Source organism: Chamaea fasciata, unplaced genomic scaffold, assembly GCF_029207755.1.
Source record: "Chamaea fasciata isolate MVZ Bird 193981 ecotype frontalis unplaced genomic scaffold, bChaFas1.0.hap1 SCAF_3, whole genome shotgun sequence".
NCBI classification, from domain to species: Eukaryota; Metazoa; Chordata; class Aves; order Passeriformes; family Sylviidae; genus Chamaea; species Chamaea fasciata.
In genome coordinates this window covers 113,800,386-113,827,707 of record NW_027094088.1, presented here as the reverse complement: position 1 = coordinate 113,827,707, position 27,322 = coordinate 113,800,386, and the positions used below count along the sequence as shown (strand labels likewise).

General features: G+C 60.4%; 4 protein-coding genes across 10 annotated transcripts; 2 read left to right on the top strand and 2 right to left on the bottom strand.

The window, feature by feature from the left end:
- Positions 1-343: 343 nt before the first annotated feature.
- PPM1G (protein phosphatase, Mg2+/Mn2+ dependent 1G) lies at positions 344-15,229 on the top strand. 2 transcript variants are annotated; one of them, XM_066180211.1, is made up of 10 exons: positions 344-583; positions 4,559-4,628; positions 9,107-9,192; positions 9,513-9,645; positions 10,918-11,387; positions 11,803-11,940; positions 12,650-12,884; positions 13,885-14,014; positions 14,126-14,228; positions 14,543-15,229. In XM_066180211.1, the coding sequence occupies exons 1-10, from the start codon at positions 464-466 to the stop codon at positions 14,735-14,737; spliced, it is 1,680 nt and encodes a 559-aa protein (XP_066036308.1). In that variant the 5' UTR covers positions 344-463; the 3' UTR covers positions 14,738-15,229. The 2 variants fall into 2 exon arrangements, with proteins under 2 accessions (XP_066036308.1, XP_066036307.1); XM_066180210.1 differs by lacking the exon at positions 344-583 and adding an exon at positions 3,596-4,332.
- Positions 15,230-16,150: 921 nt separating this feature from the next.
- Positions 16,151-17,563, bottom strand: LOC136287555 (uncharacterized). Its single transcript, XM_066180335.1, is given in 8 exon segments — positions 16,151-16,618; positions 16,620-16,649; positions 16,651-16,783; positions 16,785-16,845; positions 16,848-16,876; positions 16,878-17,023; positions 17,025-17,363; positions 17,555-17,563. Coding segments are annotated over 8 exon segments (921 nt in total). The 3' UTR covers positions 16,151-16,444.
- A 304-nt stretch (positions 17,564-17,867) lies between these two features.
- On the bottom strand, positions 17,868-23,056 carry LOC136287447 (E3 ubiquitin-protein ligase RNF19B-like). Of its 3 annotated transcripts, none has more exons than XM_066180208.1 (10): positions 22,845-23,056; positions 22,591-22,678; positions 20,706-21,865; positions 20,205-20,377; positions 19,783-19,933; positions 19,385-19,547; positions 18,865-18,979; positions 18,626-18,751; positions 18,349-18,541; positions 17,868-18,239 (listed from the first exon to the last, which is right to left on the bottom strand). In XM_066180208.1, the coding sequence occupies exons 3-10, from the start codon at positions 21,707-21,709 to the stop codon at positions 18,062-18,064; spliced, it is 2,103 nt and encodes a 700-aa protein (XP_066036305.1). In that variant the 5' UTR covers positions 21,710-21,865; positions 22,591-22,678; positions 22,845-23,056; the 3' UTR covers positions 17,868-18,061. The 3 variants fall into 3 exon arrangements, with proteins under 3 accessions (XP_066036305.1, XP_066036304.1, XP_066036306.1); XM_066180207.1 differs by having other exon boundaries at positions 20,706-21,848; XM_066180209.1 differs by having other exon boundaries at positions 17,868-18,221; positions 20,706-21,848; positions 22,845-23,055.
- Positions 23,057-23,272: 216 nt separating this feature from the next.
- On the top strand, positions 23,273-27,315 carry ZNF513 (zinc finger protein 513). Of its 4 annotated transcripts, none has more exons than XM_066180223.1 (3): positions 23,273-23,510; positions 25,437-26,027; positions 26,213-27,315. In XM_066180223.1, the coding sequence occupies exons 1-3, from the start codon at positions 23,294-23,296 to the stop codon at positions 26,962-26,964; spliced, it is 1,560 nt and encodes a 519-aa protein (XP_066036320.1). In that variant the 5' UTR covers positions 23,273-23,293; the 3' UTR covers positions 26,965-27,315. The 4 variants fall into 4 exon arrangements, with proteins under 4 accessions (XP_066036320.1, XP_066036324.1, XP_066036321.1 ...); XM_066180227.1 differs by having other exon boundaries at positions 23,279-23,510; positions 25,434-26,027; XM_066180224.1 differs by having other exon boundaries at positions 23,281-23,333; positions 25,434-26,027.
- Positions 27,316-27,322: the final 7 nt, after the last annotated feature.

Here is a 27,322-nt window from a genome sequence, read left to right as displayed (position 1 = left end):
CTCCGTGAAACAGCCAATGAGATAGCCGGAAGGAGCCCTCAGGGTCGCTGATTGGTCGGTGGGCGTGACACAGCCTATATAAGCCGCCGGGTGCGCGAGGGCCCCTCATGTAGAGGGGCAGGGCGATAATTCTGGCAATTGCGAGCGTGCGCGGCTTTGTCTGTGCGAGCGGCCGCCCGCGGCACCGGCCGGCGGCGGCATCGCCGGTCTCAAATCCGCTGTTCCCCCGGAGGAGCCTCAGGGCGGGTCGAAGCCACCGGCGGGCCGTGTAGGTAGTCCCGGGGCGGAGCGGGCCGCGGTGCCGCTCTAGCCGCGCCTCTATGGTCGGCGCTTCCGGCCGCCGAGCTTCCGGCCGCGCGACTTCCGGTGGCCGCCCGGCGGTGCGAGGTCCCACCGCCCCCGCAGTCCGCCCGCGCCCCCCGGTCCGGTCCGGTCGCCGCCGACCGAGGCCGCCGCGGCCGCAATGGGCGCCTACTTGTCGCAGCCCAACACGGTGAAGAGCTCCGGGGACGGCGCCGGGCTCGGGCCGCGCCCGCTGCACTTCGGGTTCAGCGCCATGCAGGGATGGCGCGTCTCCATGGAGGTGAGGGGCTGAGGCCGGCGGGGCGGCGGCGCCCACAGCCCGCCCTCCGCGGGGCCCCGAACGGCGAGGAGGTCCGGGGGTCTCGGGCACCCCCTCCCTCCCGAGGCCGGCAGGGGCGTTTTTCCTCTCCCGGTGCCGCCCCAGCCTTTCCCGAATCCCGCACGGCAGCCGCGTGTTCCCGCTCCGGCGGCGACAGTCCCCCCGTGGCGCCGGGACACGTGCGGCTGGGTGAATCCCTGCGAGGAATGAGGAATTCGGGGTGAAAAACGAAGGGAAGGAGCATTTGGGGTGAAGCGCTGAGTGAAAGCAAGTGGGGAATTCTCAGGGGAAATCCCTGGTTTTCTCCCTTGGAATGAAGCGTCGGGGTCTTGCTGCGCTTCCTCCCTGCATTTATTTATTTATAGGAAGATCTGTAGGAAGAATTCTCGTGGCTACTCTCAGTCTCCTGTTGCTAGTCCTGGCTTTGCTGGGCTCGTTGTGAGCAGATGAACCCTGGCTGAGGCCCGGGTGTTCGCCCCAGTTCCCCCAGGGCAGGATCTGCAGGAACTGCCCCTAAAGCTCCTGATGGTGTGAGGACACTGTGGGGCTGCTGGCCCTGCGCCTCTGGGCACTCCAGATCCGCTGTGAACAACCGTGATGTGCTGGGTTGTTCTCCCCTCTGGGCAGCCAGTGAACAGCTGAGCTGGGTACGGGTTAATCCTGGTCCCTGCAGCCACCCCAGGCACATCCCTCAGTGTTTGGTTCGTAGCCCGGGGCTGGTTTGGAGAGGATGTCCCATTCAGGCTGTCAGACGCTGAATTTTTGCTGGTACAGGTTCATAATCCATTTTGTCAGACATTCTACCGCTTCTTCGAGTGGGACAGCAATGGTCCAGGTGACAAATCAGTGACCGGAGGTGTCTCCTCCTCTCTCTGTGTGCCACCCTGGCCTCTGGCACTCGGGGCAGAAGGGGCAGAATTGGTGCTGAGATTCACTCAGGCGACGTGCGTGGGGCTGGCTGAGAGTGTCTGAGCTGGTCCTGGCCGTGGAGGGGCAGCTGATGGCACAGGGACATCGCTGGGGCACCGAGTGTAATCCCAAAGGGGATTAACCCGTGCGTGTAAGCAGCTCAGAGCTGCATGGCTCCCTTTGCACAGGGCTGGGAGGAAGGAGAGCAGAATGGTGCTGCTCTGTGGTGCTGGTGGGCTCACTCAGGAGAGCAGAATGGGGCTGGTCTGTGGTGCTGCTGGGCTCACTCAGGAGAGCAGAATGGGGCTGGTTCCCTCAGCCCTCCCACAGCTGGGCCAGGGCTCTGACTTCGCCACCTGGGGGCTGTCACTGGTGCCTTTGCAGAGGCCCCAGGCTGCAGGTGTGGGGTTTGCACTGCCCAACGTCTCTGGTTTGTCTGTGCTGGCTGAGGCTGCCAGTGTGGATGTGATTTAGTTGAGTTATCCCAAGAAATCAGACAGGAGTTAAACGTGCTGCAGATTGCTTCTGAGCCTGACGGGAGAGAAATGTGTGTTCTGCACACAGCTGAGCAGTGAATTTTCCTGCATTCCAGCTCTCTGTGTTCTGCTCTCTGCCTTATCTTGGTTTGTTTCTTCGTTTTCTTCGTGTTCAGTTGCACTTTTGCTCTTCTGCAAGGCTTGGAGAAGGTCCTGAGTGAATGTTTGTGCTTAATGCTGTGGTTCTGTGTGTGCTGGTGAAGCCAGGCAGAGTGTGCAGCTGTTTTGGGTGTAAAGAGCTTTCTGTCACCTTGTACCTGGGTTTTAGGAGCCTTCGAGTGAGGTGGGTGTACAGGGCTCTGAGGAAATACTGTAGCTGAGTCCAGAGAGGTTATTTTGGGAGTAAGGAAATGTTTGGGGCAGATGAGGAACCTCAAGGATAAAGATACAAAAAAAATAAATTGTATTAGGTACTGGAAGCAACAAAGCAAAGGGCTGCAGTGAGTTTTATGGTCTAGAGGAGTGCTCTGGGATACAGCGGGAGGCACAGGGTGTGTTGGGGTGGGGCTTCTCCAAACTCTGCTCCTGTTCCGACTGTACCCCCACAGTGAGACACCAGCAGCCCCCCTCTGCAGCTTCACTCCTCTCCCAGGCTTAGAACAAAAGCCCTGACTTCAGAAACTGTGAGGATTTGGTTCAAAACATAGAGATTTGTTAAATGAGCTCTCAGGTCAATGTATTAATTCACTTGCACATTTCAGCTGAATTGTGTGTTTGATGCTTCAGACACAGCTCTTCACCACTGAGGTGAGTGGGGAGAGTGGGGCATCCCACAGGCTGGATGGAGCAGACTTTGGGAACCTTGGTGGACTCTTTCAGCAGCACAAGATCACATCAGTGAGAGGACAGTCCCTGCAGCTCCCAGACAGGGCTGGGCTGGGCACATGGAGGTTTGGCTGCTGGGCTTCTGGCAGGGCCTGGCTTTGCCCTGTGTGCAGAGCCGCCAGCACCTGGAGCAGGGCAGAGCCAGCCCCACGTGCCCTGTGGGGGCTGAGCCCTCCTGCCCATCTGTCCCCGCAGGCTGGGGATCAGGGAGGGACAGGTCAGGACAGGCTGCAGCAGGGGCTCAGCGAGGGCAGCACAGACTATTTTTAGCGTCAGTGCTGGGTTTCCTCCCCAGCACCATTTGCATCTCTTTAATTACACTGCTGTTTGGTCACCTGGGACTTACCCCAGTTATTGTGCTGGGGGCTCACTGGCTTCTGGGAATGATCAGAAAAGCGAGCACTAAAATGCTGCCTCTTGGTTTGTCCCTGTTTTCATTTGCTCTCTCCAGTGAGGGCTGGGGAGGTTTCCTGCATTACTGTTCAGTCGTTGCTCATTTTGAGCTCAGATGGTCACTTGCCTGTTCAGGAGCTCTTTCTATCCCAGTGCCAGCAGTCCCATTGCAGAGAATGCTGCATAAACCCAGAACCTCTCTGCTCCTGTTTCCTGAGCAAGGAGCTGAGCTCTCTTTTTACCAGACACTGGAACTCTGAGGAGTGAAGAGACCTTATCCGAGGAGTCACACATTAAACAGCAGCAGGGCTCAGTGGTTGCTGGGCTGTGATCTGGTTGTGTGTGTGTGGGTGTAAACTTTGGGATATTGCTGGCTGCACGGACACATCCAGATATCTGAGACTGCTGGCTTGGAGCAAGCACAGTGTTTTGGGGCAATTGTGGCACCTTTAAGATGAACCACAGAAACGATGACATTGTTGAAGGTATCACAGGATACGTGTTCTCCCTGACCACGGTTGTGTGGGACGTGCCAGGTGGTGAGAGATGGGTGAAGGCTGGGCTTGGAGGAGTGTCAGGAGGTTGGCTGGGCAGGGGAAGGGCTGAGGAGAAAGGTGCAGCCTGGCCATCAGTGCCAGGCTCTACCTCGCAATGGCCAGGGTGGGTTTGCTTGCCCACAGGGGAAGGATTTCAGGCTGTAAAATCACGGGGCTGCCTTGCTCAGGGCTGGCTGTTCCACCCTGTGGAGAGAAGGTCTGTGCACTGTGCAGGCCTTGTGCTTTGTCCAGAGATGGGAATGCAGCTGGGGAAGGGTCTGGAGCAAAAGTCTTAGGAGGAGTGGCTGAGGGAGCTGGGGAGGGTTCAGCCTGGGGAAAAGGAGGATCAGGAGGACCTTCTCACTCTCTACAACTCCTTGGCAGGAGGGTGCAGCTGGGTGGGGGCCACGCTTGTCTCCCAGGAAACAACGGATGGGAGAAGAGGAAGCAGTTTCAAGCCGTGCCAGGGCAGGTTCAGGTCGACTGTTGTGAGCAATTCCTTGATGGAAAGGTTTGTCCAGCCTGGTACAGCCTGCCTGGGGCAGGGGTGGAGTCCCCATCCCTAAGGGGGTTTAAAAGCAGCGTGGCTGTGGCATTTGAGGGCGTGGGACAGCGCTTTGGATTGGCAGTGGTTGGGGCTCAGAGGGCTTTTCCAACCCAAACAAATCTGTGTTTCTATGATTTTGTGTGTATCTAATGCAATCCCTGTCATTCCAGACCTTTGCTCTCTGTTTCAGGATGCCCACAACTGCATTCCCGAGCTGGACAGCGAGACAGCCATGTTCTCTGTCTACGATGGACACGGAGGTAACTGCACCTGCCTTGCTCTGCCCTGTCCTTCAGGGAGACCCCTCTGGGCTCTCCGTGGCTGCTGGGGCATCCATCTGCTGTTGGGAATTCTGCTCCTTGATGGGAAGCGTTCTCTTTGACAGATACCATCAGTGGAGGTTCTGAACCTCTTAGGGGTCCTGGAGGGCAGGTCAGGGTTTGATCTGAAATTGAAATCAGGTTTGTATTCCATCTTTTATACCTTTGGGAAATGGCCTTTTCTGTGATGGATGAGCTGGGCAGGAGAGTCACAGAAGGAAAAGTGGTAAGAAAAATCACCTGAGATGGACTGTAGGCAGTGTGTTCCAGTAGCTGCCCAAGGAAAGAGTGAAAGTCAAAACAGGCAGATCCACTCCCTGTAAGGGTTCCTTAAACTGGGGAATGCAGCCATTCCATCCTGGAGACATGCTGGAGTCTTCTGGATGAACCAACTCTTCACAGATTTGTCTGACTGCATTTTAAGAAGGCTTCTATGTTTGGTGATTGTTTGCACTGTGCATTTTGCGTAGAATCCCTGTTTGAAAAAGATGTGGTTAAATCTGCTTCCTGATAATTTCACTGCAGTATCCATGACACAAGGAATGAGTGAATAGTCACTCTGGTAGTAGTGACTTTTCACTTTCACTGTTTTGGTCCCCATGTCTTTTTTTCCAGTCAGAGGAGTCCTAGGCTTGTCTCTGCTTGTATGACTGAACATTGCCATTAAATGTTATTGCTAATATTATTACAGAATTTCTTCTGCCAGTATAATGTAAGAGCCTAAGATCCTGCTGTTAAATCTTGCAAATCATTTTAATTTTGATCAGGCTGAGTGATCCATCATGTTTTACTGACCTCTTTTCCTGCTAATTTATGTAGATGTTGAACAACCTACATTTTAAGGAGCTCTCCCAGTGGCCATCCTCCATCCTGAAAACTGCTCCTGTTTAAAGCTCCCTGCTTTTCTTGTGGCAGCTCAGTACAGAAAACATTTGATGATTTATTTGAAAACTCTTTGAAAATCTGCATGCAGTAGATGAACTAAGCTGCCTGTTTCTCCCTGTTCACTGGCTCTGTAACACAGTGTCCAGTTTGTGACTGTCACTGCTGCACACAGAGCAAGCAGCTCTTCCAGAGGTGTCATCTCAGTCTGAGGAATGTATTTCATGTCCTGAAATTCTCTTTTCCCCTGAACTTCATCTCAGAGAGTGCAGAGACCCACGTGGAGCAGTCACTGATATCCTGAGGGTACCTCTGAGAACCTGGGGGTGATGGGTTGGTGCTGAGAGGCAGAGAATGACCAGGAAATGGGATGTAGGGACCAGGAGCTACTCACCTCAGAAACTGTGTGTCAGGCAAAAAAAAATAAAGATAGGGAGCATCTACCAAAACTGGGTCAAGAATGAATAGTATCAATCCATCTGTTCTCCTCTGGGCTCAGCGTGTTGCTTTCTCAGCTGCCAAGGTCTCATTCCATGTGGTGGGTTTTAGAGAGATTTTGGACACTTGTGACATTCCTGTTAGTACAGGACATTAGGTTTTGTGTTTGGGGTTCTTAAATGCAATAGGGAAGATTCAAGACAGGCACTAGGGAAAGGCTTGGAATAGCAAAGCACTGGCATGAGTTTCTAACTCATACTTCAGATTTCTAGTGATTGAATCTCTACAGCTCTTCCTAGACAAACCATATCAGGAAGGATATGAATACAGTTGAATCTGATTTTTGCCCATCCCCTACTATTGTGTAATTGTACTGATGATTAGTTCTTCAGTTTGAAGCATTTTCTCAGGTCTCTCCCATATAAGGGTAAGTTTTTGGGTGGGAACCTTGCTAAGCTTTATTACCTGGCAGTGCAAAAACTGAATTCAACTTCTCTTACATACCTTGCTCATCTCTCAGCCTGAAACTCTCCACTAAGCTTCCTGCTCCAGATAGGTTGGGGAAAGTTTTTACTACTGTGTTATTTAGAAAAGGGTGAGTTTGGGGAGTTTTTCACATATTTGCATTTTCCATTTCATTCATCAGATTTTTCTCTTATGTTTTCCTCTTGTGGACAAGCCTTCCGGTGTTTGAAAGATGCTGCTGGGCCAGTTTTTTGCCTTCCCCAGCTTCTTTTTTATGTGCTCAGGCCTCCCTGCCCCTTCAGATTGTGGAGGATGATATCTGGGCATTCTGCCCCTTGAGTGGGAGTGTTTGGTCAGTCTTTATCTCTGTCTACTTGTGCTTTAGCTTTTCTTTTAATAATATGTCTTCATGGACACGTATCTTGCATTGCTCATCTGTTTTGAGATTTATTTATCTCTCTTTGCTATTTGGCTTTTAACTATTTTTTAAAAGTTATTATTAGTGTTACTGTTTAAACTTCTCTTGACTCAAGGGTTTCCTGCCTTTTACTCTTCCAACCCATTCCCCAGTTCCACGAGAGGTGGGCAGGTGGCTGGGTGGTGCTTAGTTGGGGTGAAACCACAGCAGCCCTTCCCTGGCACCCACGGTGGGGCTGGAAGGGTTGGAACTGGTAATGGATAGACCAGGGTGTGTCAGAGGGGATTTGTGTCTGTTGATAGGTCACAGTGCTGGTTCAGGTGCTCCCAAGATCACTCTGCCTGACCCACACCACACTCTTGTCTGTGCTGTCCCTACCAGAGGCTGCTGTTTGCAGGCTCTGCAGCGATTAGTGGTGTTTGACTGAGAGATCTGTTATTCAAACACTGACCTTGAGCCTCGTCTGGCATTTGTGCTCTGCACTGAGGCCATCACTGTCCTTCGGCTTCCATCTCATGGAGACAGCTAACAGTTTTTCACCAAGAGGTTTTTTTGGAGAAAACACAGGATGGCCAAGGCCTCACAACCCTCACAGGCAAGGCATTCTCTTTAATATCCCATCTAACACTGCCCTCTGTCAGTGTGGAGCCGTTCCCCCTTGTCCTGTCACTCCGGGCCCTTGTCAGAGGTCCTCTCCAGTGTTCCCAGGTCAGACCCAGTCTCTTTGTTCCCTGGATCTGTACCATGGGATGCTTTGCAGCACTGTGTAGCAGCAGCCCTTCTGCTGTTTCTGTTCTCTGTCAGTGGCCAGTTCCCTTCTCTGCAGGTCCATTGGGAAAGTCCTTTGTCTTCCTCCCAAATCTCCGCACTTCTCTGCTCCCTTTGCTGAGCTCACAGCTGGCTGGTGCTCTCCTCTCACTTCCCTTGCTCCCCATTCCATCACAGAGCTCTGCTCCTGCCTGCACAGGTCTCTGTCATGCCCAGCTGCCTGCACAGCCTCTGCTGGGCTCAGAGAAGGGCAGGGAAGTTGGGATGTGCAGCAGGAAGATCAGGAGTTGTGTGGCTGGTCCCTCCTATGTGAAAATGGTCCTGTAGCCCAAAGGAAAGGAGCCCCTGTGGCTCTGGTTGCACCTACAGCCACAGGAAAGCCCCTGGTGCAGGGAGTCTGGCATGCTGTGCCCAGCCACCCACACTGCCACTTCCTTGTGCTGTGACAGGGAATGACTGGTCCAGCACAGCCTCAAGATGTTCCTGGACCCTACAGTGGGACGTGCCTGCAGCTTGCCCTGCTCCTCTCCCTCTTTCTGTGCAGTCATTTCATTTGTTTCTCAGTTTCTGGCTCTAATTTTTCGTCTTTGTGAGGTGTGAGTCACGCTCCTGTGTCCCACACTGTTCTTTGCTCATACAAAAACCTCAGTGACTAGTCTGATCTCTTACAACTCACACTACTTTCTTGCCCTGTTCAAGATAAACTACAAAAAATTCATCATCCCTCAATGTTTACTCTTTCTTCTCTCTGAACAGCACCTTCAGGATCTAAACAAATGCCTCCCATACCTTCATACTTGATACCATTACCTACCAAGCTGGGGGAGTTTCTGGCTTTTCAAACTCTCTCAGCTGCTCTAGGACGAGCTCTTGACTTGAGCTGTCTCTCAGTACTGGTTATTCCCTGTGCTCTGAGCACAGTGTTCTGGCTGCTCCTTATCTTGCTGTGCTCTTTCCTGTTCGAGTGACTGCCCTGTCTCCTGAGAGGCTCATCCCAGATCTCCAGGATCTCAGTGCCATTGGAACACACACTAGAAGACAGAACATTTTCTGTGTGCTCACTGCACATTGGTAATATTCCAATAGAACCTACAGTGAGCAAAAGCTTCCCTTCTGCTTTCACTGACATGTGAAATTAAAGATTTCCAGGTAGGCTGGACCTAAAGACTCGGCCTAAATGTTCCTGTGGGCCTAAGCTCCCTCTCAGGAAGTTCACAGCATTGGCCACACCTGGTGGTTTGGAGCTCTGGGGTTTGCCAGGGCCATGTGCACATCCCACTGGGAAGGTGTGAGCAGGATCCCCTCACTGAGCTGCTGTGTCACTGTTCTGTGTCTGGAGCAGCTCTGGCTTGTGTCCCAGGATTATTTACCTCAGGAATTCAGTTGCTCAAGAGCAGGTTCTGTCTGGAAGGATCAGCCCCTTTAAATAGTTTCTGCTCCTTTTCAGGAGAAGAGGTTGCCCTGTACTGTGCCAAGTACCTCCCTGAGATCATCAAAGACCAGAAGGCCTACAAGGAAGGCAAATTGCAAAAGGTAAGGAGCCAACTCTGCCCTGGACTGAGTGACAACACAGAGGAAAGCCCTTGTGTCAGTGCCCCGGTGGGTGCTGGCTGTCCAGGGAGGTGATGGAGTCTCCATCCTTGGAGCTGTCCAGAGTCTGTCTGGGCACAGTCCTGGGCAGCTGACTCTGGGTGTCCCTGCTGGGGCAGGAGAACCCTGTACAGCCCTGCCAGCTGCAGCTGTGCTGTCATTAGTTACAGTGTGCGGGCTGGAGGAGACTGGGGTGCCCAGAATGGCAGGCAGGCATCCTCTGGGGAAAGGGCAGCTGCCCACTCATGTCTGTTCACACACAGGCCCTGGAAGATGCGTTCTTGGCCATTGATGCCAAGCTCACCACAGAGGAGGTGATTAAGGAGCTCTCTCAAATGGCTGGGCGGCCACAGGATGATGAAGATGAGAAAGAGAAAGTTGCTGATGAGGATGATGGTAAGTCAGATGCCACTGAGCAGACCAGGCTGCAGCTCCAGGACAGGGATGTAGAGCAGCAGGGTCAAGTGTCCTGGGGCACAAGGCTTTCTGTCCCAATTTCTCAGTTTAATTTTGGCTGAGTTGAACTGTTGCCCTTTAGCATTGTCCATGGCTTTGGGCTGGTGCTGGGGGAACCCTAATTCATTTGTGAGCTTAGTGCTGTGGGTAACAAAACAGCCTGTCATTTTCTATAGAGCTTCCTCCATGGGTGTCAGGGTTCCAGGATATGTCAGGAGCTCTGGGCTCAGTTGTGGAAGGGAAATGACGTGATGGGCAGTGCTTAGCTCTCCCTGGCTGGGAGCAGCCACCAGCTGCAGATAGGATTGAAGCAGATCCTGGTCTCTTCAGCAATTCTTCTTCCCACAAAGAAGCAAGTGTTTCACCAGCAAGTGGTTGCCAGCCCAGGAGGTGTTTCCTGGGGTGGAATCCTGTGCTGCCCTCCCCGAGTGCCTTGTGACCAGCCTTGAGGCAGATGCAAGGTGATCCTGTCACCTTGAACAATGTCAGTTTGGAAACGCTGGATTTGTTGTTTCTTTTTCTCCAGCTGACGGGTGAAGTGGGTGGATGGTTGGTTGGGTTTTCTTTCTTTTTGTTCTGTGTTTTCAGGAGCATTTGGGCTGTGTTTGTACTCCTTGTGGGATTAAATAGCAAAGCAAACTGTATGCAAGGGGATGTCAGTAGGGAAGCAGTGGTCTTTGGCCCATGGTCATCAAAGTTATCCCACTTTCTGTCTAGTCCCACTTGGGAGATGGCCAAAGCTGTCCTCTCACCTGTTGTACCTGTCCAGATGACAGCTGGTGGGGATCCCTGGGGTGTTTCCAGCCCGTGGAGCTGCTGTTCTCTTGTTCCCAGCTGCAGCATGAATGACCAAAGCTGCACGTGGAAATGGTGCATCTGCTTCCCTGCAGCTCCCAAGGAGCTTGGGCTCGGCAAAGTGAGGCTCTGCCCCCTGGCCACACACCTGATGTGAACGCTCTGTGGTGCTGTCAGTCGGCCAGGGAGCACTGGGTCTGGGGCAGTGGGGCCCTGGTAGGCTGTGCTGTGGTCACAGCTGTGGCCTTGCTGTCCCTGAAGCATCTGGGAGCTGTGGGAGGGCACGGGCCTGGCTGTGTGCTCAGCGGCAGCGTGGGGAGCACTGCTGGAACTCTGCCGGCAGCAGCCTCAGCAACCACAGGACCCAGCGTGGCGGGTGTCCTGCTCTCTCACCCTCCCTGTCCTTGTCCCCTGCAGTGGATAATGAGGAAGCTGCCCTTCTGCACGAAGAAGCCACAATGACCATCGAGGAGCTTCTCACACGTTACGGACAAAACTGCACCAAGAACCTCAAAGCCAAGTCTGTAGCTGCAGCTGGGGATAACGCTGTGGAGGGGACAGGCAAGCAGCATGATGGGGAGTCAAATATGAATGGAGAGGCTGACCCAGGGGAGCTTCCCGACCACAAGGAGAGGAAGAACGGGAAGCCAGACGAAGAAATCACGGGTATTTCCTCCACCTCAGACAAAGCCAGCGCTGGAGGCAACAGCCCTGCTCTGCAGAAGCCTGAACTAGGCAAAGGTGACGAGGCCGTCACCTCTTCTACTGGGGAGGCCGGGCCCTCCTGCTCCTCCACGGGAAAGCCCCAGCGCACAACCAAATCCAAATTTTTTGAGGACAGTGAGGATGAGTCAGATGAGGTTGAGGAAGAGGAGGAAGACAGTGAGGTAGGAAACAGCACTGGAACAGAGTGGCCTTCTGGCTGGGCAGAATGCATTGTCTGTGGTGGTACTTGAGACAAGCCTCTGGCTCATCCTGGGTGTGTTCCTAGGAGCAGGTGTTTCAGGCTGATCCTTTGAGGCCATCCCATGGGAATGTTTGGGATTGTTGAGCTAAGGACACACCCTCACCCTGCAGCGGCCATAGCTGATAGCCCTTGGTCCTGCTGCATGCACCATCCCTTCATGCACTGCTGTAGTGACACCAGCTGCTCTGGCTGTGGCCGTCGCGTGTGGGGGACACGTGGCAGGTCACCTCACGCCTCTGGGGGCACTGACCATTGGTCCCCAGGATGGAGGGGCCAGCAGGGGGACTGCACCAAGTGTCCTGTGTGACTCCTGTGGTCTCTCTCCTTCCTTGTAGGAATGTAGTGAGGATGAGGACGGTTACAGCAGTGAAGAGGCAGAGAATGAAGATGATGAAGATGACACTGAAGAAGCAGAGGAGGATGAGGATGAAGAGGAGGAAATGTTGTTACCGGGCATGGAGGGGAAAGAGGAGGTGCACACCCCGGTTTTGTGTGTTCTGCAGCTTAGTGTGGAGCCAGGGGCACTCGGGAGACTCAGCCAGGGGTTGTTCCTGTTCAGGTGGGGATAGAACACCCTGTGCACTCTCCTGGCGCTGAGGCAGCTGCTGACAGCCTGGGGTCGTGCAAACGCTGAGGGGTGGGCCTGGATCTGGATGGTAGGTTGGGATCAAAGAGGCTGATCCTGCTGCTGGGCATGAGGTGCTTGGAAAGCAGTGTGGAGGGAGAGTGTGGGCAAGAACAGGAGGGCTCTGCTGGCAGCACTACTCCAGAGCACAGCATGACTGCTCACTGGGCCAGGGCTGTGGCTCTCCAGCCCATGACAGCGTAGTCAGGCACCCAGCAGGTCAGGTGAGGGGACATGGCTTCCAAGGTGCCGATTCCTCCCTTTGGGGAACTGTCCTGACTTGAAGTGAGGATGTGCTCCACCTGGGCTGGGGTTGGAATCAGCACATGAGAGCAGAGGGTTACACCAGAGAATCCTGACACACCACACTGCGTGAGACTGGGACGGAGGTGTTTCCTAACGTGCCCCTCAGTGAACACACTCCTGGTGTCCCCCTTGTTCCGTGCGTGCGTGTGGGGTGCAGTGGGATCTGGGCACTGCTGGGGCTGAGCGGCTGGTGCTGGTTCCCTCACTGACCGCTCAGGGGGACAGAAAGCTCACGGAGTTCTCTCCCGCAGCCCGGCTCGGACAGCGGGACCACGGCGGTGGTGGCGCTGATCCGGGGCAAGCAGCTGATCGTGGCCAACGCCGGCGACTCGCGCTGCGTCGTGTCCGAGGGCGGCAAGGCCGTGGACATGTCCTACGACCACAAGCCCGAGGACGAGGTGGAGCTGGCCAGGATAAAGAACGCTGGGGGCAAGGTCACCATGGACGGGAGGGTGAACGGCGGCCTCAACCTCTCCAGGGCCATCGGTAAGCAGGAGGGGGATGCTGGCAGGCCTGGCCCCTCAGGAGAGCCGTGTTGACAGCACTGACAGCCGCTGAGGTCACGGAACTGTTTTGAACGGGATGAGTGAAACCAATATTTGATGGGAGATTTTGGTCTAATGGGAGAAAGCGGCCGTGAAACAGCTGGACGTCAGTGGAAAGCAGCAGCTGACACGGCCCAGGCTGTTGTGCCAGCAGCTGGGTTCTCAGAAACCACCTCATGTCAACTGTCCCGAAACCAGGCTGCTGCCTTTGGAACAGGACTTCTCCTGCTGACTGGGTTATTGATGAATCTTGGTATGTTGCCTCCTGGGGACCTGGCCTCCTGGCAGTTTGAGCCCATTTCTTTATCTGAGTGTGTACAGAAGGACCCAAACCACTGAAATCATTATCTTGGTGTAAAGATACAAAAAACACCTCTAGGATGGAAATAAGGAGTTTATCTAGGGAGACACTGGCCTTCCCACCTGCTGGTTTGTGGTGGCTGTGGAAGTCCATTCATAGGATGATTGCTGGTAAACTGCTAGCCAGAGCTGAGGGCGTTTTCTCAAGTGAACTTTGAATCATAAAATGAACCCTGGAGTGGTTTGAGTGGGAAGGGACCTTAAAGCTCAACCAATTCCAGCCCCAGCCATGGGCAGGGACACCTTCGTTAGACCAGGTTGTTCCAGGCCCCATCCAGCCTGGCCTTGAACACTTCAGGGATGGGACAGCCACAGCCTCTTCAGAGGTGACAGGTGCTGTGTGCTGTTGGCTGCCCCAGGAGCTGGGGAAGGGGCACTTGGAGTAAAAAGAGGCTGAGCTGGCCAAGACCCCTCTTCCCTGGGGATGCCAGAGCTTACACTTGGACCCTACAATGGTTCCTCTGCTTCGTGGAGATCAGAGAGCCTGATCCCACTGGGAATGCCCTGTGGCAGGGTAGTGCTGCTCACTGTCCATGGCAGGCAGCACTGCCTGTGCCCAGACATCTTCCTCCCCACCACAGGGGATCACTTCTACAAGCGGAACAAGAACCTCCCGCCAGAAGAGCAGATGATCTCTGCCTTGCCTGACATCAAAGTGCTGACAATAAACGATGACCACGACTTCATGGTCATTGCCTGTGATGGAATCTGGTGAGTAGTGAGGGAGCCGTTGTGCTCCCTCAGAGGCTGGGCCTGAGGAAGGCCTGTTGGACGCTGTGGCGTGTGTGCTCCCTCTGCCTTTCTGACCTGTCTGCTCTGCAGGAATGTGATGAGCAGCCAGGAGGTGGTGGATTTCATCCAGTCGAAGATCACCCAAAAGGATGAGAACGGAGTCCTGCGGCCACTCTCCTCCATTGTAGAAGAGGTAAGGTCAGGAGCTCTGCGGTTCCCCCACGTCCCAGCTCGGTGCCTGGCTCTGCCCTGCCCTCCCTCAGACGGGTTCAGTGTCTGACCCCCGGGGTGCTGTCCGGCCAAAGGAGTTTCTGCTCACGTTCAGAGCCCTGGGGCTGCTGAGGCCATCTCTGCCCCTTGTCCGGTGGGAACAGCATTTGACTCCTCCTGCACAGGTCTGGCCTGGCAGCCCCTGGGCCGCTGGCAGGCGCTGGAATGGGCCCAGTGCCTCGGGGTGGTCCCGGTGTGTATCTTTCCTCTCCGCTGACTTGCCCTGTCCCTCCCCAGCTGCTGGATCAGTGCTTGGCTCCGGACACCTCAGGGGATGGCACGGGCTGCGATAACATGACCTGCATCATCATCAGCTTCAAACCCCGTAACACACACCCACCCGCTGAGAGCGGGAAGCGGAAACTGGGGGAGGCGGCAGCACCAGCAGAGGAGAACGGTGGGGACAGCACCAAGAAGGCCAAACTCGAGTAGCAGGGCCCACCTGGGGACTGGGCCGTGCTCACCAGACTCTCGTTTCTTACCCATGCTGAACTCAAGACTCCAAGTCTTGTCCTTTTTTTAGCCTTAGCAGAGGCCTTGTTTGTCCGTGTCCTGGTCGGGGGGTGGGGCGGGTGTGGTTAGCAAGGGCATGTCGCACTGTTCATCCGTAACCATTCCAGAGGGAGCCGGGACGGAGCCGCGCCCGGGAGCGCCGCGCCGCAGAGTCCCTGCTCAGGAGGAGGAGGAGGAGGAGGATGTCCCCCCATTGTCTCCATGTGGTTGTTGCCATTTCTGTGCCTGTGAATTTCTGTTCGGAGGGAAGAACTTTTTCACTGTTGAGGTTTTTTTAATCTGCACCCGATTATTTAAGGCCCTTTCTGTTTTTATTTGTGAAACAATCTGGCGATGGTGCTGCAGCCACGCCGTGTTCGGTTGTACACTTCCAATCAATACTTTTTTCAAACTAAAAGACCGGAAAATACAGGTGTGCTCTTGGTCCCTTGGTTCTTTCCTGGAGGGGCAGGCGAGGAAGGCGGGGTGGGCAGGAGAACATTTGTCCCTGTTGTGGTCTTGGTTCACTGCAGGGTTCACTGCGGCTCCCAGTTTCCCCAGGATGGCTCTTCTGAGGAGTCTCACAGAGTCAAAATGAGGCTCTGGAGAAAGTCTGTGACTGCTCAAAGGATAGGAGTAGCAGTCATGCCCCTGAGCTCGCCTGCCTACAGCCCCCACAGAGCTGCACCTTCTGTCAAGGTGTGTCCTCCCTGATGCACTGCTCGGACAAGGGCTCTCAGTACCTGTGTCTGCTCCAGCCGGAGCCAAGTCCATGGGCTGTAAAACACGGATGGGAGGGTGGGCTTTACAGGTGAGCTCTCCCTGTGTAGCAGAAAGAGCCCATGCACCCAGCCAGCCACTGGAAAAGAAGAGCACTCTGGTGATGCATTATTTCTTTTCACACACAACTGGCCCCTTTTATGTCCATTTCCCACATTTGTTCTTTCCTCCACAGCCTGGAGCTGTCCCCCCTGCCCCAGGATTCCATGGGAGCCACAAGCTCTGTGGGCAGCAGACCCCATTGCTGCTGGGTGGGTCTCCCACTGGCCCCCTGGACCTCAGGCACCCCTGCCTGACCATCCTGGGGTCCCTGTGACAGCCAGGCCAGAGCTGCCACTGGCTCTGCAGGGGTGACCAGGACGTTTCCCTGCAGCGCCTCTGGAATCCTGTGCTCCTTTATGTTCCTGGTCAGCTGCCATCACTGAGCCTGCCAGGCAGGCACAGCAGCGCCCCTGCATCTGTTCCCTGAAGGCAAACACCTGCAGCTCTGAGGGCCTTTGCTGTGGCACAGGACCCACCGCAGAGCGTTTTGAGTAAAAATCAGCATGATAAATCATCAACAGAGCACACAGAAAATGATCTAAACCCAGTACAGCTTACTAATGGGAGGTCACCACGAATCAGAGCCAGTTCAGGGACTCCACAGACTGGAGACTGCATCACAAACCTTAATGACCAGGAACAAAGTTTTAACACCAAACCCTCTGGAGATGGATGCCTGGCAGCAGGAACGGGATGATGGCACATGGCAGTTGAGACAAACTGGTTTTAATGTCACCAAGCAAAGCTGCCTCAGCTCAGGCTCCCAGGGACTGCAGAAATAATTAATACTTTAGGCCCACTTGTCCCTGTGACTACTCATTCTGTTCATTCAAAATCTGGAGTAACCTTGACCAGGACAGTGTTAGCATGGAGGAGGCGTGAGGTACTGAGCAGCCCCTTCCCAGAATGATCCTGAGATAAACCCACCTGGGAGCACGTGGAAGTTGTGCTGAGAACAAACCCACTTTTGCAAAGGGAAAAAAGTCTTCCTGGGAGATCTCCTCAGGCTGCCCCATTCCAGGGGAACACACCAGCTCATCCGGAGCTCCCAAGCGTGGAAAGGGCCTGAGCAGCAAATGCAGCTGCAGCACTGGGTTCTTCAAGGCTCTGAAGCACCGGAGGGGCACGGGGCTGCTGGAGCCCAGCCTGGACACTGCAGACACCAAAGCAGCTCAGGACTGGACAACTCGCTGCAGAGCCACCAGACAGGGTGGGCAGCTGAAGCTGCCAGGGAAGGGGGTCAAAGGTACCAGGAGAGGTTGGTGAGGGACAGACTGAAGTGCAGAAGCTGAGACGACAGCCCAGGACCAGAAGGGTGGAGCTCATCTTGGGAAAGGGAAGATCTGCAGCACAAGGCACTGCCAAAGGCACGACCCCATCACATGGGAATCCCAGAGCAGCTGGAGGAAGTTGTGCAGGTGAGCCAACTCACAAACCTCATCTCCTGTGGAGAGAGGCTGGGACAGCTGGGGGTGTTCAGTCTGGAGGAGAGAAGGCTCCGGGGAAACCTTAGAGTCACAGTGCCTAAAAGGGCTCCAAGAAAGCTGGAGGGACTTTGGACAATAGCCTGGAGGGACAGGACAAGGGGAAATGGCTTCCACTGCCAGAGGGCAGGATTACATGGGATATTGGGAAGAAATTCTTCTCTGGTGAGGGCCTGGCACAGGTTGCCCAGAGAAGCTGTGGCTGCCCCATCCCTGGAAGGGTTCAAAGCCAGGCTGGATGAAGTCTGGAGCAAGCTGGTCTAGTGGAAGATGTCCCTGCCCGTGGCAAGGGACAACTATGAGCTTTAAGTTCCCTTCCAATCCAAATCCTTTACTCATTCTGTGACTGCCCAACTCTGTGCAGCAAAACATTCAGAAGCAGCTTTTTTTTTTTTTCCCCAGGATGCTGCAGCGGAGTCAGGGTGGCAAGGATCCCAGTGCCTGACACTACACAACCCATCTGGCAACAGGTCCCAACCTACAGCCCATGGTGTTACCCCGTGGTCCCTCCACACTGGCCTCGCTGCAGGATGGATCCCTGTGGAGATCAGCACCAGAGATGGGACATGGGGGGCTGCTGCCCTCCCCCAGCCCTGCAGCCTGCTCTCAGGGAGATCAGTTGGTACAGGCAGGGCAGAGGCCACAAGCCCTGCAGTGCCTGGGTGGCCTCTTCCTCACACAGGTGCAGAGGTGATGCCCGTAGTGCACACCAGTGGGCTGCCACGGGGCTGCGTTGTCAGGGGTTTTGCCACAGGAGACAGAGGGGCCCTCAGAAAGCAGCTTTATTTCCTAGTGGTGCCTCTGGAAAAGGGATAGACAGGGCTGGTGCATGGTGTGGCACTGCTGGGTGCAGTTGGCACCCGCCCAGGACTCAGTTCCCAGGGCCGGGCGTGCTGGCTCTGCCACAGGAGGGCATAGGGCCTGTGAGTGGATCAAGACTCTGGCCCTCGGGCCCCCATCACTCCACAGGGACACCCACGGAGCTGCCCCTGTCACTGGTGGCTCCCAGGGAGTCCCCAGAGAGGCTCTGCCCAGACAGGGCACTGCTGAGGCTCTGCTGCCGGGCAGAACGTGGCACCGCTTCAACCGACACCTCCACCTCGATGGTGACACCTTCCCTGCAGACAGACACGGGCCTGAGGGCAGCAGCCCGGAGGGGGACATCACTGCCCAGCACGGCGGGAGCGGGCAGGCGCTTTGGAAGGCACGTGCCACTCCCCCAGCCCCTTCAGCACAGCCGCTTACCTGTCAGAGGCGTCCCGGCCCTCGCTCAGCATGCTCCCCGCCAGGGCCACCGTGCTGGCTGACTGGCTGTCCCCTCCCGGCCACGCGGGCCCCGGGCGGGGACTGCGGCCGCCGCTGGGCAGGGAGGCCGCGGGCCCTGCAGCTCCGTCCTCGCCTGCTCTGGGGCTGGGCAGCACCGACCACAGCTCGTTCACTGCGGAGAGACACACGCCGTGCCCACGGACGGCCCCTGCCTGGAGCGGGGAGGGCAGGGGCCGGGGGGCTGTGTGGCACCCACGTTTGGCCAGGTTGTCCAGCTCCACCCCGCCGAGGTCTCCGGGCGCGCGGCCGCCCCCGCGGTCCCGGCACAGCGACAGCACCACGGTCCCGTACACGTAGGTGAGCACCAGGGGCACCCCGATACCTGTGGGGGGACAAGGGGTCGCTGCCCAGCCCCAGCCCCGCTGCCTCTGGTCCCAGACAGCCCCCACAGCCAGAGCCCCGCTGCCCAGCGTGGGCAGTGCCCCCGGCACTCACCCACAGTGAGAGCTGTTATGATAGGGGACACAAAGAGAGAGAGGAGGACGCTGCTGGTGACAGAGAGGCACTGCTGGCACCCGGACAGGCTGCTCCGCCGGCTCTGGCCCAGCACCTCAGGGACAAGACAGAAAGGTGAGGGGCTCTACAAAGACCTCGGCATAACCCCGGAGACACAGCCTCTTCCCAGCCTGGCAGAGCTCCAGCCACAGACACCCCTCCCTCTCCTCAGGGACAGGCAGCCACAACAGCCCTGCCACCACAGCACAGGTGTTCCTGGAAAACCCCCCTAGAACCCTTCCTCCTTCTGTGACCCCACTCCCCAGCCGGAGCACACCCGCACTGGCAGGGGCTGCTGGGGGGCAGCAGAAGGTCCTGGCAAGGAGAGGCTGTCAGGGGTGGCACAGGGATGGGCTGAGGGCAGCAGGGAGCACTGCGGGTCTGTCCAGGCCGAGGGCCATGGGCTACCAGGCTCAGCAGGGAGCAGGACCACAGGGACCCCAGGACCACCTGCCAGTACCTTCCTACCCATGTAGATGGGGATCCCAATGGTAATGACAGGGACAGCAACGCCCGCAGCAAGGGAGATGACCATGGGCGCTCCCAGAACCATGCCCAGCTGCCAGAGGATCCTCCGGGTCCGTGACCATGGCCTCTTCCCCCAGAAGGTGCAGCCAGAGGGGCTGTGGGACAGAGCAGGGCTGAGCCACCAGCACAGCCTGGCTCCATGCCAGGGAACATCCATGGGCCCACCAGAGAGCAGGCAGCCAGGTTCCCCCAGCCCTGAGCTCCAGCTGCCTCCTACAGGGAGCCAAAAGGCAGCCCCAGCAGCACAGACCACCCCGCTCCCCCCAGCCACCCCAAACCTGGGGCAGGGCCTGGCTGCCCCCGTTCCAGCCCCCACGGCCCTGCAGTGACCTCAGGAAGTGCACGTCAGAGATCTCCCTCAGGCAGAGCCAGCAGAAGAGGCACCCACAGACGGTGCAGTTCATGCGGTTGCAGCTCCCATCGTTGATCTTCATGATGAAGGCGCTGCAGCGAGGACAGACCTTGATGTCCTCGGCCTCGGCTGGGGGGAGATAAGAGGGGAGGGGGGAGCAGGACAGAAGAGTGTGCATCCATCCCAGCCTGTCCCAGGCTCTTCCCATCCCACAGGTATCATGGGGAGAGCCAGGGTCCCCCTACACACCCCCACCCAACTGGCACAGGGGCAACGAGGCTGCAGCAGAGGCAGCCAGAGGAAGCTCTGGATCCTGGCTGCAGCAGCCCCACAGGCGGCAGGCACAGAGACACACGGCGGTGCCAAACCCCAGCCCTGCTGCTCCCACCCTGGGCCTCACCATGGGCCGACTCCTCCGGCTGTGCCGTGGGGCTGGCCAGCCTGGGGGCTGGAGCACAGGGGCCGTCAGGGTGCCAGGGCTGCCTGCAGTGGTAGCAGAACTCGGTGCCACAGCCCTCACGGCCGCAGGTGAGGCGGGGACACTCGGCACAGCCATGGGCAAAGACGGCGTAGCTGTGGGGACAGGGTGGTGGGTCACAGCAGGGCCAGGCTGTGGCAGCCCCAGTCCTGCACTGAGCCGGAGCCACGGCCCCGGCTCAGGAGAGTCGGGATAGACCCGGTCCAGCACCCACATCCCTGGGGCTCACAGAGCTCCTACACCAGCCCAGGCAGACAGAGCCGCACAGGCTCTGCAGCCACACCAGGACTGGACACTTCCCTGGGCACAGCCAGCCCAAAAGAGGCCAGAGCGAAGAGGATCCAGCTCGGGAAGGGCTCACAGGGCACACGCCACTGCTGTGGGAGGGGCCCGTGGCCGTCTCCGTGCCGGGGCGGGCGGTACCTGCAGTCCGGGGCGGGGCACCAGCGGGTGCCGGGGTCGGCCAGCAGCAGCCGCCGCAGCAGGAACTCCTCGTACTTGTGTCGCAGGGCGGGCTCGGGCAGCAGGCGGTGCACGTCGTGCGGCGGCAGCGCGGCGGGGCAGTGCGGGCAGGACACGGGCACCCGGCTCTCGCGGACCGCCAGGAGCACGTACCGCTCCAGGCAGCCCCCGCAGGAGCGGTGCGGGCACGACGCCAGCCGGGGAAAGGCCTCGGGGGGCTGCGGCAGCAGGCACAGGGGACACTCCTCCAGCGCCTGGCCCTCGCCCGGGGGCAGCGCCACGCGTGTCTCCCCGGGCTCCTCCGGCCCCGGTCCCGGTCCCGGTCCCGGTCCCGTCTCCTCGGGCTGCTCCGGCCCCGGTTCCGGCCGTGGCTCCTCGGGCTCCTCCGGCCCCGGCCGTGTCTCCTCCGGCCCCGGTCCCGGCCGTGTCTCCTCGGGCTGCTCCGGCCCCGGTCCCGGCCGTGTCTCCTCGGGCTGCTCCGGCCCCGGTCCCGGCCGTGTCTCCTCGGGCTGCTCCGGCCCCGGTTCCGGCCGTGGCTCCTCCGGCCCCGGTCCCGGCCGTGTCTCCTCGGGCTGCTCCGGCCCCGGTTCCGGCCGTGGCTCCTCCGGCCCCGGTCCCGGCCGTGTCTCCTCGGGCTGCTCCGGCCCCAGTCCCGGCCGTGTCTCCTCGGGCTCCTCCGGCCCCGGTCCCGGCCGTGTCTCCTCGGGCTGCTCCGGCCCCGGTCCCGGTCGTGGCTCCTCGGGCTGCTCCGGCCCCGGTCCCGGTCGTGTCTCCTCGGGCTGCTCCGGCCCCGGTTCCGGCCGTGTCTGCTCCGGCCCCGGTCCCGGTCGTGGCTCCTCGGGCTCCTCCAGCCCCGGTTCCGGCGCTATCTCCTCGGGCTGCTCCGGCCCCGGTCCCGGCCGTGGCTCCCGCCTGAAGCAGCCCAGGAGCCGGCGGGGCCCGGGCACTCGTGCGGGCGGGTTCATGGTGGCCCGGCCGCTGTCGGGCTACGGAGGGCACTGGGGAGGGGCCGGCGCTGGCGCAGCCCCCATGGCCCAGCTCCTACCTGAGCCTCACCGCAGGTGACCGTGGAACCATCCCCAGCTGCAGTGGGCGCCGCTCAGCCTGCAGAGAAACTGCTCCTGAAAGAGAGCCCGTGCCCTGGGAACGGGCCCTCGGCACCCAGAGCCTGGCAGCACCCTGCCAACAGCCCCCAGCCTGTCCTGCCCCATCCTGTCTCCTTCAGCTCTGCACGACAGGCCCAGGACCACAGAACCCCCAAATCCCCAGCGTGAGGAAGACAGCAGCAACACCACGACAACCAGCCCCGGCACAGTGACCCACAGCCATTCCCACCCCGGGGCTTCGGGGCTCTCCTCCCCAGGGTGAGACTCAAGCACTTCTCACTGGAGTTCAGCTGCCAAGGGACCCACGACCCAGCTCATTCAGTGACCAGGAGCCAGGTGATTGCAGCAGGGGGGAAATCTGCCCATTTCCCTTGCCTAGAGCTCACACATCCACATTCCCTCCCCGTGGTCCTTCCCTCTTCTCTGCACCCAAGTTCCCTGCGCCCTCCCCACCCCAAGAGCACCCGCAGCCCCCGCAGCATTCCCGTGACAGCTCTGCCAGGGGCACGGGCATGGAAAGAGGCCAAAATCAGTGATACCCAGATGAGACTGGGGAGTCTGAGCACAGCTGCTCTGCTGGGCCGAGCACTGGGAACCCCCAGGGGACACAGCACTTCCCGGGGACACAGCAGCTCCCAGGGGACACAGCACAGGGAGGGGGCAGCCGCAGAGCTCAGGGACACGGGGCAGAGATGGGATTTACACGGTGTCTGGAGAGGCAGAGACGGCCGGGGCTGTACCTGTCAGCGGGGAATCATCGCTGGCAGCACGGCACGGCCTCGGCCCCCCGGGACGGGCACAGCCCGGCACAGCCAGCGGCCCCGGGACCTGCGGGGGAGAGCAGCGACCCGTGAGGGGCGGGGACCGGGCACAGCTCCGGGGCACGGCAGGCCGCACCGACCGCCTCGGGGACCGACCGGAGCCACAGCCCTGGGCCCGGCGGGCGGTTCGCCAGGCCCCGGTGTCCCCGGTCTGACACCGGCAAGAGACTCACCGAGCTCTGCCCTCGGCGGGGCCGGACCCGGTGGGCACCGGGGGAGGAGCCGCAGCCTCCCCCGCAGGGGTACAGAGACCGGCAGCGTCCGGTGGCGGCCCCGGTGCCACCGCCCCCCGCCGGCCGGAAAGGGCGGAGCCGCCCTAGTCCCGCCCCGGCCCAAGCGCTGCCCGCCCGTGCCGCGCCCCCGCCGTGCCCGGTCCCGCTCCCGCTCATGCCGCGGCCGCCGGGGCGGGCGGGGCCGGGGGCGGCGCCTCTCTGCGCACGCGCGCGCTCCGCTTCCGGGTCGCGCGACCGCTTCCGGCACGGCCCCCGCGCGCCCGGGGGAAGCGGAAGCGGAAGTGTCCGGTCGAGGCGGGGCGGCGGCGGCCGCCCCGGGCTGGCGGGGGCGGCTGGCGGGCCGCGGGCGGGCGGGCGGCGGGGCCGGGCCGGCGCCGGGGCCCGCCACGATGCCCCGGCGGAAGCAGAGCCACCCGCAGCCGGTGAAGGGTGAGTGCGCGGCGGGCCCGGGGGGCGGCGGCGGCGGCGGCCCGGCGGGGACCCGCGGCGCTCGGAGCGCCGCAGCGGACGCCGAGGATGGCACCGAGGAGACGGCGAGAGCGGCGGTGGTGCTGCCCGGGGACCTGCTGCTGGGCCGCGGCCCGGCCTCCGAGAAGGGACCGCCAGGTGCGTGCGGCCCCCGCGGGGACGCCGCCCCGCTCCGGCACCGCCGCCGGCGGGGACGGGCCCGGCCGGGCCGAACCGGCCCCGCGCTCGGCGCATCCGGCGGGGCCCGCCCTGCCACGGGCCAGCCCGCCGCGGGCTCCGGCCCAGCTTCCTCTCACGAGGGAGGCCCGGCCCCGGACGGGGCCCCCGGGGGGGGGAGTTCTGCCCGCCCGGCGTCGACCCCGGGCACCGATCCCCGAACGCTCCTTCCCGCCGAGGGCCCGGGCGCGGCGCTGTGCCCGCGGGAGGTTTGGGGCCGCGCCCCGCAGCGCCCGCCGGGCTCAGCCCGGAGCCCCCGCGGCGCTCAGCCCCGGCCCTGCTGCCCTCCCGGGCCCGGGTCCTGTCCCAGCGCTGCCCCCGGCACTCGGGGTGTGTGCGGCCCCCGGGACCCCGCCCCGGGCAGCGCCCGTCCGGCCGGTGCTCCCGGGCGTGGGTCAGCCCGGCCGGAGGAGCCGGCGCGGCTCGGCTCCGGGGAGCTGCCTCCGGGAGCGGTGGGAGTCCCTCCCGCCCCGGGCACTGGGCAGCGCGGGGACAATGGCGAGCGATGGTGGCCAGGACTGTCCGGCCCCGTGTCCCTGTCCCCTCGCTGCTCCCGGGGGCTGTGTCCTGCTCCGTGTGCTCAGGGGCTGTGCTGGTGCTGAGGCTCAGTCCCGCCTGCCCGGACTGGGGCTGCCTTGGGAGCCTGACAGGGGTCTGGTGACGAACTGCCAGGAATACCTGTCCTCCCATTGAGCCCCAGCCCGGGAGCAGGACTGACCTCAGCCCACTGAGCCAGTCAGGACACACAGGCTGTCCCGTGTGGGCACTGATGGCCCCTTAGGGGTGGTGCCCTGGGGATGCTGTGGCACTGCTGGGGACAGGGGACAGGGGCTTCCCTCAGTGTGGGATGGGCTCAGGGGACAGGGGGTTCCCTCGGTGTGGATGGGCTGAGGGCACAGGTGGGTCCCTTGGCGTGTGTGGGGCTGAGCTGAGGAGAAAGGGGGTCCCTTGGCAGAGGGCTGGAGGTCAGGAGTTCCCCTGTGACAGCCAGGCCTTGGCAGGATGCCCTTTCCTGCTGTCTGTGTTTCCGGCAGTGCCTGTGGAAGGGGCTGGAGGGGCTGCCCCATCCCACAGCACAGCCCAGCCTCATCCCTGCCAGCCTGGGGCTCTGGGAGCTGCCCCCAGCCCAGGCAGCGGCAAGGGGACAGTCCTGGTGCTTCCCAGGATGGTGGGCAGCGGCTGAGCCTGGCAGGCCCCAGGGCTGCAGGTCAGGCACAGCACGGGGCCAGCAGGGCACGGCTCACAGCTGCTAGTGGTGATCTGCCCCTCCAGCCCCCGGCACCGGCCTGGGGACACACGTGGAGCACAGGGGCTGCAGAAGGATGAGCCCGTGCCCAGCTGAGAAGTTGTTTGAGAGCCTGGCACAGCCTTCCCCTGCTGCCACCAGACAGTGGCACTGTGTGGGCTGGGGAGTGTTTCCTGCAGGACAGAAGGGGCTGGTGTTGGAGCTCCCTGGTGAGAGCCATGCGAGTGCGACCAGCTGCCAGCCCTGGGGCTGGGGCAGTGGCACAGTGAGGGGGGCACCAAGCAGCTTTATGGGCACCCATCTCTCCAGGCTGTGCCCACCACCTCCCACCCACCAGGCTCAGCAGTGCGGGTGGGTGATGGATCTACCCATTGTCCTCTCACCCTTCCTGGTGCCAGGGTCTTGGCCAGCCACTAACAAGTGTCAGGGCTTCCCCAGACACCCAGAAGAGCCCTCAACGGGGTCTGTGGGGCTCCTCGCTGCAGGGCACGGTGTGTGGGCTCCATGGGGTGGGTACCAGTCTGGGGCTGGGGGCGCAGGCGGAGGGGCCGTGCCCAGGCAGCCAGGCTGACACGGTCCCATCCCCGCCGTGTTCCCAGCAGACACACTGGTGGGGAAGATCGCTATTCCCGCGTACGCCCTGAGCGACGACGACTGCTCCTCGGGCTACCAGCAGCTGAGCGTGGAGAGTGACCCCGAGGAGGGGGGCGAGCCCGGCCCCGCGGCCCTGCCCTGCCGCCAGTGCGGGCTGCAGCTGGCTGCCAGCCTGGGCCAGAGCTGCCTGCAGTGCGCCGGCGCCGAGGGCGGCCGCAGCCAGCGCATCGTCTACTCCTGCCAGCTCTGCCCCTTCGCCTCCCACTACTCCAGCCACCTCAAGCGCCACATGAAGACACACAACGGGGAGAAGCCTTTCGCCTGCCCGCAGTGCGCCTACGCCTCCGCCCAGCTGGTGAACCTGACCCGGCACCTGCGCACGCACACCGGGGAGAAGCCGTACCGCTGCACCTGCTGCAGCTTCGCCTGCAGCAGCCTGGGCAACCTCAAACGCCACGAGCGGGTGCACAGCCAGGACAAGCCCTTCCAGTGTGCTGCCTGTGACTATCGCTGCAACCAGAGCCGCAACCTGAAGCGGCACATGCTCAGCCACCGCCTGCCCGAGAGCGAGGGGCCGCACCGGCGGGACAAGGACCCAGGTAACGGTGCAGGGGTGTGGGGTGCGGGGAGAGCCGCTGTGGGGGCTTTGGGGCAGGGCACGGATCCTGCCACGACCCGAAGTCGTGTTACTGCTGGGCCCAGCAGGGCACTGTGGCTCGTCATAGAGCCAATCCTCGCTGGCGCTGTGCCGCCCAGCTCACGAGCTCGTCTCTCTGTCCCGCAGAGCCGCTGCTGCCAGAGCTGAGCCTGCACGTGGGCAGCGGCAGCGGCCCCTTCCTGCCCGGCTGCGCGCGGCTGCGGGGCGAGGAGGCGGCGGCGCTGCCCGAGCTGCTCTTCCCCTTCACGTGCCGCATGTGCGGGCTGGTGCTGGACGACGGCTTCGCGCAGGACGAGGGCCTGGCCGAGCAGGTCTGCGGGCGCTGCAGCCTGGCGGTGCTGGGCACCGAGCCGGGTGCCAGCCCCCGCAAGGGCACCGGGGACAAGGACTTCGCCTGCAGCCTCTGCCCCTTCGTCACCCACTACCCCAACCACTTGGCGCGGCACATGAAGACGCACAGCGGGGAGAAGCCCTTCGCCTGCCCGCTCTGCCCCTACGCCTCCGCCCACCTGGACAACCTGAAGCGGCACCAGCGCGTGCACACGGGCGAGAAGCCCTACAAGTGCCAGCTCTGCGACTACGCCTGCGGCAACCTGGCCAACCTCAAGCGTCACGGGCGCATCCACTCAGGCGACAAGCCCTTCCAGTGCAGCCTCTGCAGCTACAGCTGCAACCAGAGCATGAACCTGAAGCGGCACATGCTGCGGCATACGGGCGAGAAGCCCTTCCAGTGCCGGGACTGCTCCTACACCACTGGTCACTGGGACAACTACAAGCGCCACCAGAAGATCCACGGCCACACAGCCGAGAGCTGGGTGAACCCACGCAATGCCAAAGCCCTCCTGGCCCCCCCAGCCGTGGGCACGGCTCTGCCCTGAGACAGCACTTAGCCCGGCGGCAGGCCTGGGGTGCCTCGGTGCCTGCCCTCCCTGGGGGAGGGAGGACAGGCGGGCAGCTCCACAGGGGCTTCGGGCTGCCTCGCACCAGGCACACTGGGGCCTCCAGCAGCCCTGTCCGGCCTGGGCAGGGTGAAGTCATGACCGGCAGCTCTGACCCATGTGGCACCGCCACCCCACCCGCCTGTTCCTGCCTGCCAGAGCCTTCCCCTGCCGGGGTTTGGGGAGAAGGGGGGAGCGAGGAACAGGACTGGTTCCATGGCTGCTGCCGTGCTGGTCGGTGTAATTTATGTTGTGTATAAAAGCATTAAACAGTCAGTTTTGTTATCTGCTCTTCACC

What these genes read in the sequence shown, in the direction of transcription:
- LOC136287447 (XM_066180208.1), bottom strand. Translation starts at nt 21,709, where the DNA reads ATGAACCCGCCCGCACGAGTGCCCGGGCCCCGCCGGCTCCTGGGCTGC. An exon ending in GCCGGAGGAGTCGGCCCATG is followed by an intron (nt 19,934 to 20,204) that starts GTGAGGCCCAGG and finishes ATCTCCCCCCAG; the next exon opens with CCGAGGCCGAGGACATCAAG. An exon ending in GCTGGACAACCTGGCCAAAC is followed by an intron (nt 18,542 to 18,625) that starts GTGGGTGCCACA and finishes GTCTCTCCGCAG; the next exon opens with TGAACGAGCTGTGGTCGGTG.
- PPM1G (XM_066180210.1), top strand. Translation starts at nt 3,937, where the DNA reads ATGGCCAGGGTGGGTTTGCTTGCCCACAGGGGAAGGATTTCAGGCTGT. An exon ending in TGTCTACGATGGACACGGAG is followed by an intron (nt 4,629 to 9,106) that starts GTAACTGCACCT and finishes GCTCCTTTTCAG; the next exon opens with GAGAAGAGGTTGCCCTGTAC. An exon ending in ATTGCCTGTGATGGAATCTG is followed by an intron (nt 14,015 to 14,125) that starts GTGAGTAGTGAG and finishes TCTGCTCTGCAG; the next exon opens with GAATGTGATGAGCAGCCAGG.
- ZNF513 (XM_066180227.1), top strand. Translation starts at nt 23,294, where the DNA reads ATGCCCCGGCGGAAGCAGAGCCACCCGCAGCCGGTGAAGGGTGAGTGC. An exon ending in CTCCGAGAAGGGACCGCCAG is followed by an intron (nt 23,511 to 25,433) that starts GTGCGTGCGGCC and finishes CCGTGTTCCCAG; the next exon opens with CAGACACACTGGTGGGGAAG. An exon ending in CCGGCGGGACAAGGACCCAG is followed by an intron (nt 26,028 to 26,212) that starts GTAACGGTGCAG and finishes TCTGTCCCGCAG; the next exon opens with AGCCGCTGCTGCCAGAGCTG.